This window comes from Xiphias gladius, chromosome 13 (genome assembly GCF_016859285.1).
Source record: "Xiphias gladius isolate SHS-SW01 ecotype Sanya breed wild chromosome 13, ASM1685928v1, whole genome shotgun sequence".
Taxonomy (NCBI): Eukaryota; Metazoa; Chordata; class Actinopteri; order Istiophoriformes; family Xiphiidae; genus Xiphias; species Xiphias gladius.
In genome coordinates, this window is record NC_053412.1 from 11002569 (window position 1) to 11015488 (window position 12920).

General features: G+C 41.4%; 1 protein-coding gene across 4 annotated transcripts in view; it reads right to left on the reverse strand.

The window, feature by feature from the left end:
- zranb3 (zinc finger, RAN-binding domain containing 3) overlaps nt 1-12920 on the reverse strand; it is an 89802-nt gene that overhangs the window by 52540 nt on the left and 24342 nt on the right. For all 4 annotated transcript variants that reach the window (XM_040141958.1, XM_040141960.1, XM_040141956.1 and 1 more), the window contains exons 7-9: nt 11604-11775; nt 7150-7284; nt 2441-2560 (exon numbers count right to left, since the gene is read on the reverse strand). In XM_040141958.1, coding sequence (XP_039997892.1) covers nt 2441-2560; nt 7150-7284; nt 11604-11775 — 427 coding nt within the window. The remainder of the gene's footprint in view (nt 1-2440; nt 2561-7149; nt 7285-11603; nt 11776-12920) is intronic.

Genomic DNA, 12920 nt, shown 5'->3' on the forward strand with positions numbered 1-12920 from the left:
CCTGGATATGTGGTCAGGCTGTCATCTGAAGTGAACCTCTCTCCTTTATGCATATGCATTTGAGGAAGGACCATGAAAATAATTGGAGGGGAAATGTAAGTGTTGTTGTTTGCCCATTCCATTTTATTCACTAAAGGTCCGCACAATTTTCAAGGGATAGCACTGTCCGCCTTTAAAAAGCTGTTGCAGATTTGTGCTGGAACATTAAAGCCGAGGAGCATTTCATTATCCTGTGTTCTATTCTGTGGATTTTTAAATGACGGAGGTGTGAATCAACGCACGATACAAAAAACCTGAATTTGTTACAGTAAATCAGACAGCTTCTTTGAAAGAGAATGAGAGCAGTAATAAAAACACAATATTCTGTAACATTTTATAGCACCAAAAAAACAGAGCAGTGGCTGCATGTTCATTAAGCCTGAACTTGAACTTGACATTCACTGAGCTGCTAATGCACTGTGGCTACCGCACTCTTTTGATTTTGGTCCACCGGTCCTGCAGAGCAGCTCAGTGGCCGTCAGTAGGAGAGTGTGCTCGTACTGTGCCGCTCCCACATGTGAATGTAACTACAACTGCATGAATATGAAGGAGAACCGTGCTGAGAAAGAACACAGAGGTTTGTTTGACTTTTCCTGCTGAAAATAAAGGTCAAACAAATATGCTCACGAACTAGGACGGGTTTTTTTATGACCAAATTTTTTATTATTTTTCATGTTTGAGAACTAGGAGGGTTAAACAACATCTCAGGGTCATAAAACCCTTCTCAAATTAACCCGCTGTTTCAACAACAGAGTTTTTTGTCCCTTGCATTTAGTACATTGTATTTACTAGTTTAAAAAAAAAGAACAACTTTATTAAACAAACCCTCTAGCCAGTCTGACGCCAGGTGAGAAATGGGAAGTTTGGAACATAAAAACAGCGATAACGTCATGAGATTGGAGCGCAGTCACTTGTCTCTACTGAGCTTCTCACCACAGCGCATTGCCTGTGCTTCCTTTTTTTAGCCCATCTCTGTTAATTGGTGAGTGCGAATGCACCAGAGAATGAGCGTCTCACAGAGGGATGTGTTATCACACGTTGTACCACAGCATTACATTCAGTCAACACCTCCTCGACCCCTGCGACTAACACAAACACACACATACGCAGACGCACACTTGAACTCTTTCACAGGATGCCAGCGCCGAGCTTAGAGATATCGTTTGCTTGTGATGACTTGTGAACTATGCTTTGGGAAATTAGTTGTGGAAGAAAAGTTTACTTTCTTAGAGAGAAAAAGTAGACTTGTCTTTAAGAGTGACAAAAAAATATAACACTCTTAGATGATGATTAACAGATAACTAAAGTTCTATTGTATAGTGTTTCAAAATTCAAATTTGTTATTTATCTAAATATTGTACCTGCATTAGACAGTACACCTGAATTCAGCATAGGACTCAAATAATTCATGACTTCTAACATCTGCTGTATATCCCCTGCTGAAGCACAAGCCAAACTTGTGAGCTTAGAGCTCAGTGCTCTGTCTAAGTTAATCATGGATATGGCAGGGATTTGACTTATAAACACAGCAGGAGTATGGATGAAGGAATAAAATGTAAGTATGGGGCCAATTACCTCTGGTTAGCCAGGAAGGAGGAGTGAAATATGAATACATTCTGCACATTTAGTATTTCCAGGTTACTGTTAATGGGCAATTCAGGTCTCTGCGGCTAGAAAAGACTTTAAAATCTTAAATGGAAATGACAGAAATGAACATTTGTGCCAAAATGAAATATCAGCCATGTAAAAACAGTGCTCCAAAGTGAGAGAGAGAGAGAGAGAAATAGCTAGATAGCTAACTATTAGCTTACGCACCTTAAGTACAGCCTCAGATAGCTGCTGCTGTGGCTGTTGATTCTTAGTGTTAGGTTAAAGTATTAGTTTTCCAGGAGCATACAGATGCAGTAGAAAAAATGGCGGTTACTGTTGTTGGATCTGTTATAGTCGACTTTGCTGTGATGTGACGTCACATTTGCTCGACCCATCCCGATTGACGGCACTGCTGAAAACCCCTGCAAATACCTGGAACTTAGATTTAGCATCACCTTCCAGGCAAATTTTTTTCCAGGAATTCATGACGATAGACACGCGTAATGTTTCCTTAAGTTATGAATTTAGAGGCAGTGTGCGTGATATAGAAGAATTTATTCTTGTTGGAGACAATTAACATGGTGAAAGAACAGGAGAAGCAAAAGTGTAAGATAGACTGAATTATTCTTTTGAAAACTCTTGCTTTAAAAACTTAAAATTCAGCCAATAGTCTGTGTGGAATCTTAAATGACTCCCAAACACTTAATGTCATTGTTGCTGTATTTCTTACAGGTGCTACCACAGCCTCTGCTTACCAGCCCTTTAACGGGTTTTAAGAAAATCCAGTTGCCTGTGGACCGCCCGAGGTTACCTTGGCCTCGATGACAGCCTCAGTGCAGGCCTGCAGCATGGTGAGGTGGTGGGCAAACACCAGGAACTTCAGCTGCTCTGCCTCCAGCATCATCTTGATGTAGTCCTTCACAGCTCCCGCCTGGCCACACACACACACACACACAGAAACAGACACAGATGAAAGCGAGCTACTGAATCCATCACTTCACTGGTCGACCACACACACAGAGGAATCGCCTAGATCAGTGAAGAAGTCAATTAATCACCGCGGCATCCTTTCTGTGTGATCGATTCTCTATTGAATGCCAGGGATCCAGACTTTAAAAGGAGAGAGCATCCTGAGCGACTGGGGTGCATTTGTCAGCTCGCAGATAGTGAGAGCAAATCAATAACTCACAACTTGGAGATATGATTGGTGTGTCCTCTCTTTTTCTTTTTTTTTTTGGGGGGGTGACAAAAGATACAACAGAATTCATCTTTTGATCCACTGCAAACCAGATGAATCTGAGAATTTACAACAACTTAATAAAGATAAAGCACATTAATGAATTTACATCAGAAATTCACATCATTTAACATCATATTGAAATATATATCATAAATATCGGGATAAGAATCTGTTTTACTGGACTAATGTTGTAGTAGACTGACAAACTCTAAGTAAATTCAGAATGTGCAACACTTTTTCAAACACCCCAAAACAGATATATTAGACTGATTACCTGTCACAGTGACAGTTACTTACTACAGTAAGCAAAAGTTCAGTTTCTCAAGTATTTTACTCTGAAGTTATTTGCTTGTTTTTTTCTTACATAAGCCTGTTTTTATTGATGCCTGGCATTTTTTTTCCTTTCTACCTGTTAGTTTTGTTTTATTTATGAAGACAAATGGTAACAATGCTTTTCAAACATCACAGTCCAAATTTAATAGAATCTTGCTTGTTTCTGCTAAAGCCTCCGACCTTGACAGTATGAAGCTAACAATCTAGAAAAAAGAAAGCAGCAGAAGTGCGGGTGAGTTAACTGCACCCTGCAGGTATCCATATCTATCATTTCACCCTGTGCGGCTGCCCAGCGATCACACTGTGATGACTGTGGCCGTTCCCGCTACCTTCTGCAAAGCTGGAGTGGATGTGCTGCATGAGCGTGTCATTGAGCATCCGGGCTCGGCTCATTTCAGAGCCCCAGGCCAAAAAGCTGCCAAGAATAGCACCAACTAGTGAGAAATACTGAGGTTTGATTTGACTCGAACAGATCCCTTACTAGACGGTTTTGGAGACAGGCCTTTCGCCATGGTGTGAATCCCACCCCTATAATCTCCACACCCCCTGCAACCTGACAACCTCTGCAACCATCACACCTGTTCTGGTGGGAGAACCTCTGCTTTGCCTTGCTGATAATTAGCCGATGCGCCTGATAATGAATCTCTCCGCCAGGCCTGCCGACCCTGTTCTGATCTGGGGGGTCCTCATTACTGACGGCTTGGCTTTCCCGGCTTCCTTCCGCTGAGTTTAATTAGCGCACAAACTTCTCGGCTGTCTGAAGCGGCCCGTTAGCTTGCTTTAAGTCCAGCATCAGAGCTGTCCTCTCTGGGTAATTGGGAGCAGATGCTTGGCGGGTAAAGCAATAAAAATACCCCAAAGGCGTTTGGCAGCTCTGTCTCCAGGCAGACTGGCAGGCAGGGGCTGTGATACTCGTCAGAGTGACATAGATGTGTGAATCTATCACACCATTCCTCCCCTCCCGATGATCCAAAAAAAGAACAGAGAACGCTTTTTTTTTTCCGAAGTAGAGAAAATGTGTCTGACTCTAAAAACCGATAGGAGAGGAAATGAGACTGGGCCAGCAGTACTGGCTTTGAGGTGGGCAAGTGGGCAGGGGGCTTTATAATGAAAGGAGGTCCAGTGTTAGGCTAAACTGAGCACAAATCCAATCAGCAAACAACACCAAGCGCAAAAAAGATCAAAGCTTGGAGGCAGGCTGAGCAAGTAGCGTGTCGATGATTGCATTTGGTGGTTATCTCCGGTCTTCGTTGACCTCGGGGGCCACGCTCCTCATGGCTGAGGGCGTTGGGCTAATTGAGAGGAATGCCATCCCTCGAACATGGCAGATGATTGGAGAGGGATACAATATTTGGTGGAAATGTTTACTCAACTAAAAATTTAAGAGATTGAGGAACTGCCTCTTCCCCTTGCTTCAAGATTAGAGAGGATGGGAACTAAACTTTAAAGACACTAAATTAGTTACCACTGAGGAACAGGAAATGTAAATGCTTGGTCTGACCCCAACAGTCCTCATACTGTATGCATCCAGACACCTTCCCACATTGCTTATTTCTATCTCATTAAAAAAAATGTCACTTCAAACTGAGAGCCAACTGAGTTTCCATAGCAACAACATCACAGAGATGCTATTTTAGTGCGGTGTGTAACTTTGCGATAAGGTGTAATCATGGCAGGCTGGACACAACTAAATAATACCTCAGTTATAACTCCCTACTTTGTCTAAGTGCTTTCACTGGTGACCATTAGCTCTGTTACCATGGCAATGCTTTCCCATGAGATCTCACTGAGTGGTCGGCCAAGCGCTCTGAACATGATGCTGTACCTTCAATTCACCATTTCTGAAAGATGAAAATGAATACAAATTACATATGTAGTTTGTTTTTTTTTAGCTGTCAGCTCTCGGAGGAGTTACAGTGGTTAAAAATCTTTGGAGTCTTAACCACAGGGCACATTTCCATCATTCTAGGAAAGTATCTGTTTATTTTTTGACTGCATGTCAACATGGCGCTAATGATGCCTGCACTATCACAGTTTGTGTAGCTAGGGAAAGCTACAAGGGGCTACAGATACTTTTAACACACAAACTATTATATATATGATTTTTTGGCTGCTGTAAGGCGTCATATTTCCTTTTTTTTTTTTTGACCAGATGCAGCTTACCCGATGTGACATTACGAGGGGATATTTTCAGCACTGAAATATTTATTAGAATTGCTGACAATAGTGGTTCTCCAACTTTTTCTGTCATAAAATTCATGTCCCTGATTCCCCTGTAAACTAACTAACTTTCCTAAACCACCAGTAATATTGGGGAAATTGGTAACCTTGCACAGATAGTCAGAGTTGTCAGACACCAACTCCATCAACAAACAAGAACGCCAATGTTGGATGATTCTATAAAACAATTCAAATCAATTACCATGTTTTTTTTTGGGGGGGGGGGGGGTTATGACAAATAAACTAAGGTTACTGGCCATTAAAAGAACCACTCCTAGCGGGCTGTCAGTGTAATAAATGGGGGATAGAAACACAAACAAGGAATTTGGTACACAAAAGTCTGGAACTTTGCAAGATATCCATCTGATTTGTCTAACTCAGACTGCTGAAACCTCAGATTGAATTAGGAATGCATTTTTGCTGTAGAATTTATCCCCTATCGCTTTTATCGGAGGCTCATCAGGAAGGGCCAGTTTGACTGGTTTTTCACCCTGCTACATATAGGGCACACTACTGCTGTATTGTCCAATTAAAAGGAGTTCCTACAAAAACTGGGCTGCAGACACAAAAGACGCAAGGGTCTCCTGTTATATTGACAGCAAACCTAAGTATAAGACACGTTTCATCATATATTCTGGACTTTGGTTTTGACTGATATTGTTTCTTGATGAACGTCACCTGTTTTTCTTTTCATCCCCGTCAAAAATCTATCCATTTGTCCATCTTGTGCTTCACACGTCTTCTTCCTGTCTGAATGAATTTGGCTAACCCGAAACTTGTGTTTATTGATCCCTGGTCTGCCTCCCTGCCCCACAGCTTGAGAACATACCAGCTGCCTGAAATAATGTAAAATCCATGATTGTCAAACTGAAACCAAAGCAGGTCTTTCTGAGCAGCTGAAAAGTTAACACTTTTACTGCCTGTTAGATAATAAAGCTGAGAGTGGAGCTAGCAGTGAAAGCAGCTAATGTTAGATGTTGACTTGCGTCTCATCGCCAATAAAGGTTTGAGTGCATTAAGTACAAATGCCCTGGGATGAAATATCACTCCCAGCATCTAGGCATTAGACTACTATGATGATTATAGGAGAGGGCTAATGTTATTCTATATTTTTCTGATCATCAGCAGAGTCCATGAAAAGACAAATCAGAAACGTCTCTCTCAATCCCGTCTGATTTTCCTACCCTGCGTCTGTGGAACTCGGCCCCAAATCCATGGGTTCTTACTTGAGATCTTTGACAAATGGGCCCCAAATGTATAACAATATTTAAATTTTTTTTTTTTTTTTTTTTTTTAGTAAAACAGCTGGATACTGTAGTTTTTAGCAAACATTACTCAAACTGGAGTAAATAGTGCATTTGTTAGGTACTATTTTCAGCTGCGGATTGATACACATTTGATGCTCTAGTGAGCGTTTACAGCAGCAGGATGGTGTATGTGTGATTGAGTCAAAATAAACTACAGTGTGTGTGTTCCTGCTAATGAAGGAACATGTTACCCGGTGCGGTCTGGGTCATTGATGTGTATTAATCATTTATGGACAACACTGGAGCTCTGTGGCACAGAGGAATAAGGTAATATTGGATACACACATAATACTTGTTAGTTGCATTCAGAAAAATATGGCAAAACTCCAGCTTTATCCTTCAAAGATAATACTGTGTGGTATAATGACATAGGCTGGGCTAAAACAAGGTATATTCTAACACCACCTGGTCTCCCATTACCTTGGCTATAGCTGTTTGCTTGTACATCTGTGTGACCAGCCCCATGACCTCAGCGAAGGGGTTGTCCGTGGCGAGGACCCCCGACCCCAATCCCTTCATCAGTCTCTCCCACTCGGCGAAGCTGGCTGAGGCCTCCTGCAAGGAAGGAGAGCGGAAAGTCAGTGAGGCCACATCCTTTATTTCTTCATCCACCCTTCTCTCTCTCATGTTTGCTACTGTTTTTATATAAAGGGCAAAACAATTAATGGTGCTGCTGGGTGTCCTACTTTTCTTGTAAGAGAAAGAAAAAAAGAGGGAGAGGAAAATGAGATAGAGGGAGAATTCCCAAGGATGCCACCCCTTCTGACTGGGCTGCTGTGTTAGGTGGGTCATGAGCGTCTCCCAATTATAGCCGCCTTGTGACAAGCTGGGGTCGAAGATGGAGAAGCAGCCGGGCTGGTACAATAAATCAAAGACGGTTCGCGTGCTCTCAAGGTGATCGGCGAGAAGTATTTAAAGCGGGAGTGGAGAGCGGAGAGGATCGCAGTGGGAGAGGCTGCCGCTGAAGAGCAGCATATGCTTCATTCTGCTCATAAACAAGACGCAGAGAAGCCGTGCATTTGTTGTTGACATGTAGGTTAGCCCTGTTTATCAGAAAAACAGGACTAATATAGAACTTACGCGATTAGCAGCAGACTTCAGCACATTTTTTCATTTTTTTTGTAGTAGAATGCAGCATATTATGTAGAAATCTGACAAGAAAAGCAGCATGCTGTATGTTTGATTCAATTTTTGTGCAATAACTCCAGTGTGTATATAATTTCAAGTGCTTCAGAAGAGCGCTGAACCCTCTTAACTTTTTTTTTTTTTTAAACTGTCTAACATTAAACCACTTTGTCATTACAGGTTATATTGCGCCTATTGTTAACATCTCTCAATTTAATCTGTCTGAATTCAGGCTGCAAGACGACACAATGTGTAAAATTTCCAAAGGAATGAGTACTTTCTTAGAGCGCTACATATCAAACGATAAAAAACTGTGAACCATATGGCAAGCTGAAGGAAGAGGTGGCTGCATGTGATTAAGCACATACATACACATCATGGAGGGTGTGTGTGAAGGTGGTCGGAGAGGAAGAAAAAAAGGGTGGGAAAGGGAGAGGAGCCTTATTAATACAAGCACACACACATATAATGGACGCTCTTCCAAAGAGCAAGTTTCACTACTGCATTTTACCCGAGCTCGACACCAGTACAATGAAGAGATTTTGGTGAAACATGAAAGCATCACAGTATTTAGTGCAATAATTAGCATTTCAGTGGATTCAAACCTCGTCAAAGTCAAGGACGGTTGAATGAATAAACAGTATCATATTGGAGGAGCACAAAGCTGCATTTCCTTTGTGTTTCTTCCCAAATGTCTTACTAAGCAGCACCTGCAGAACCACAGCTATGACTGTCTCTCAATGTTTTTTTTTCTAATTAAAAATTTTGCATTCAAGCATGTCATTATGATCTGCTGAAAAAAAACAAAACAAAAACTGAGTGGCTAAACACTCCACTCTCAATGTCACTAGACTAACACTGACAAAAGGCTGGGGCTGAAAATGTAAAGGGCAGGATGGGCATAAAAAGTGTCTGGCTGTGGAAGATAAAAGCCATCATTAGGGAGTAAAATGAAATAGGAGGAATAGACTGGTGAGTGGTCCTGGTAGAAAGTATATATTGTCACAGTTTGTTTGGAGGAAAATAATCTCCACTCAGTCTTTTATGTGTATATTGTTCATTTTTTCCTGCTTTTGGGAGGCACAATGGTTGCAGTGACTGGCCACTTCACACCTCCCTTTCTCATCTCTTAAAACCTGTCCATTTAGCTGTGAGGATGAAATGCCTGTCTATTATTCTCAGCAGACAAATAGATGTTTAAAAAAAAAAACAAAAAATAAAAAAAACACGCACACTCGCAGATTCATCTCATGAACAAAAAAACCATAAACTGTAAAGCAGAATAGCTTTTGTGTGCAGTCGTGTTTTTTTGTTTTCACCAAAGACAAATGATCTCCAAACTCATTCCTCTAAGCATAGCACGCATGGAGGCTGCTGTTCCAGCCAACTTGAGATAAGAAAGCAATGCAAGAACAAGTACAAGATATGACATGAACTTTTCCAACAGTTCTACATTTACGTTTGGTGGCCTAATTGGTGCCTCTGTGTACAAACACTGGCCATATTTAACCACCAGTTAAAGCATCACTTAGCATTTAGGGGGATCGGGATAAAATCCTGCATCATCACTTTTTTCCCGAGCTACTTCCTTTTCGTTGTGTCACTCTTGGGATGGTGGCTCGGTGCGTAATTAGTGCTGAAAGAGCTCCTCCAGTGTTTTTCCACTCCTGCTGATGTGATACAAAATATAACAAAGGCTTCTTAGTGGATGCTTCTGAGAGTGTGTTGCTGCACCCAATGGGAATCTAACCCTTCGTAGCCTTGACACCAGTGACCCAATGCAGAGAGTGGAGGAGACACATTGACAGGCGCACAGGCCGGGTCAAAGCCACATTAGCATTCACGTGTACATTCCCACGCATCCAGTGCGGCGTGGGAGGCAGAAACTGCAACCATAACTTTGGGCAGGCTAAAAGAGATACAAACACCTACACACGAAACATGACATTTACTCCACAAATACCCTGGTATCCTCTTTACAACGGTGGAAAGAGAACACACACATTTGCAAACACATGGCACATACATACACACACACACACACACAAACACACACACACACACACACACACACACACACAAACACACACACAAACACACAAACACACACACAAACACACACACACACACACACACACACACACACACACACACACACACACACACACACACACACACACACACACAGAGAGAGATCTCAGTGTACCTTTGTTTGCTCTAAAAGAGGAGAGTTATTTCATCTTAAAATAGCAATCGGCAGTTTTACACACTGTTAGTTCTAAATAACACATCATATATGAATGGATGAGTGAACAGCGAAATCAAGTTCATGTTTAGCAGAATGACTGGCCTGTGATGCCAACAAAGAAAAACAAAGAGAGGATTATTTGCATTATTGGTTAATGGTTTATTCTATAAAATGTCAGAAAATAGTAAAAAGAAGAGAAGAAGAGAAAAAGAGAAAGGGGCTCATGCAGGAACATTTTCTTGTTCTTATGCTAAATCTCTCATTTTTTCTGTGAGGCTTGCTCAAACAAATGTTCCAAGTCGGATTCACCAAACTCTCCTAACTACAAAAAACCTGTCTATATGAGGCCATCTGTTCCGCTCTGTTTGTGGGCAATAAATTAATATTGAATTAAAAATCAATTTCAAAACAGTGTTACCAAAAGAAAGAAAAATTTAACACTGTGGAGCTTCGGGTCTGGTGTCAAAACCCAGACGAATACATAACAAATATAGCAGTATCAGCAGTCAGAACAATTAGAAAATATTGATACAGTCATGGAAACGGACAACAGAATACTATACAGTAAGCGATATTACACTGTCAGCTGTTAAAGTGGAGCTGTTACGTTTCCCCTGACAGAGATTTGCATTAGGTCTCTGAGGTAGCTGTTGGAGTGAGAGAATTTTTCTAAGAACTACTGAAATGTATAAGTTGCCCTGCTGAAAGACAATAAAATTATAAAATATACCAAAAACTCTCAAAGTACTTTTTCTCTAGGACTTAGTAAAATTTTGAGGTACTTGTACGTAACTTGATTATTACCATTTCCTACTACATTATACTTCTACTCCACTAAAATTCAGCGGCATATATTGTACTTTTTACTCTGCTACATTTATTTGATAACTTTAGCTACTAGTTACTTTGCGGATTCAGATTAACACTACAAAATATTATCAATCAATAAATGATTATGTATCTTTTAGGTTAAGATAAGACAAGATTTATTGTTCACCAGGAAGAAATTCTCATGGCTCCCAGCAGTGTATGAAGTAATTAAAGCCCAACCTTTACCAGCTGCAACATTAAAGTGATGTACACATTAATGCATCAGTAATTATAATCCGGTAATATAGTGTATGTCATTTTGGGCCTTGATAAATGACTTAAAACCATTAATTGACTGTCAAAATTAGCTGAGACAAAAGTTAAAAGCTACGACAGCAAAATACCGTATGGGGGTGTGATTGTGGGAGAAAGTTGGTAGTTCAATTAATCAATCTCTGTGTGTTGAGAAATGTACAAACCTGGAGATAAGAGAATTTCATTTTGGCAAACAGCATGATTCTGTGGCTTCACATTTAATCACAATGTGACACCAAATAAGTCATTTAGAATTCATACTTCTGGCCATGTTTGAATTTGCGGAAACATATTAATGTGTTTAACAAGAAAATGCCAAGAGAAAAAAATGTCTGTGCACATGGAAAACATCCGCTCAGTGTCACCTAACAAGTACCTTTGAAGCCTCCTTGGGCAGGTCGAAGGGGATACGCTGGCGGATTTTGGGGGGGAGCTGACTGAGCACCTCAGCCTTGAGACGCCGGATCATGATCTGGCTCAGCCGCTGGTGCAGCTCCTCCAGGTTGGACGCCCCGCGACAGTCCCACTGCCTGCGACGCCCAAAGTACCTGTGAGAGATTGAATGAGAAGTGAAGCTGTGCCTGCTGATGCATTTGGTGTTTTGTTTTTTTTAGACACACTTCTCACCAGGAGAAACTTCCCAAGAAAACATACTTATTTACAGCACTGCCCTGAAGGAATAGTTAAACACATTTTAAAGAGTCCCACCTGGGAGCTGCCCGGCACCACAACATCCTTCCATCGTTTACCGCTGAGCAGCCCTGCTAGAGCAGTCGGGGAATCTGTTTTTTGCTCAAGGGCAATTTGCAGAGCAGGAAACTATTTTGTCTAATGGCCACAGCAGCAGGTTCATCCCAAAACTCACTGGCAACTTTCACAATTTATCAGCCAAATGGATTTTTAGAATAGAACTGGCCCTACATACAAAGGCTGGTTATCTGCCATATTGGCTAGAAGTGTGGACAAAGTTAACAAGGCACTGCCAAAATTTGCTGTTTCACACTTTGGTTTTCAAACTTATAGTTGCTGAGAGAAGAGATACTGACTGATTCCTTCTAAAATAATGTCCATGCCTCGTGCGGGGAATTGAACCGGCAACTGTTCAGCTGCGACGCTGCTTTTCTGTCTCCTGGGCTGGTGCCAAGGTAACTTCACTATTATGAAGGGAATGCAATAGGACCACTTTGCTCAGATGACGGCGCCTTCTGCCTCTCTGTGTTTTACGAATGTGTGTGTGTGTGTGTGTGTGTGTGTGTGTGTGTGTGTGTGTGTGTGTGTGTGGCTCAGAGTGGCATTCCCCCGCCACACTACGTGCTATTATATACAAAGTGTTATCATTAATGGCGCCGGGCCCATCCCTGACTGAGCTGCCTACTTTGATGGACATCCAAAACAATGCATTTGATGTGTTTGTTCACACATGTAACTGATCGTCATTGGCAACTGGCAGCCAGTTGGCATTTAATGCTTGGCTTCAGTTGTGGTCTGGCTCTGACAACAAACCCTCAGCACCGCCACTCCAGACTCGGGTACAGCCCACCTTACCCCAGTAGACGCTTAAAAAGAGTGAAAATTAAATGGTAGGTGAGATTCATTGAAACTCTGCCAATTCCACTAAACAAGAATAAGGAGTATATGACACTTAAAGGAATAGTTAGAGATTTTGTAAAATATGTTTATTTTGATTTTCTTG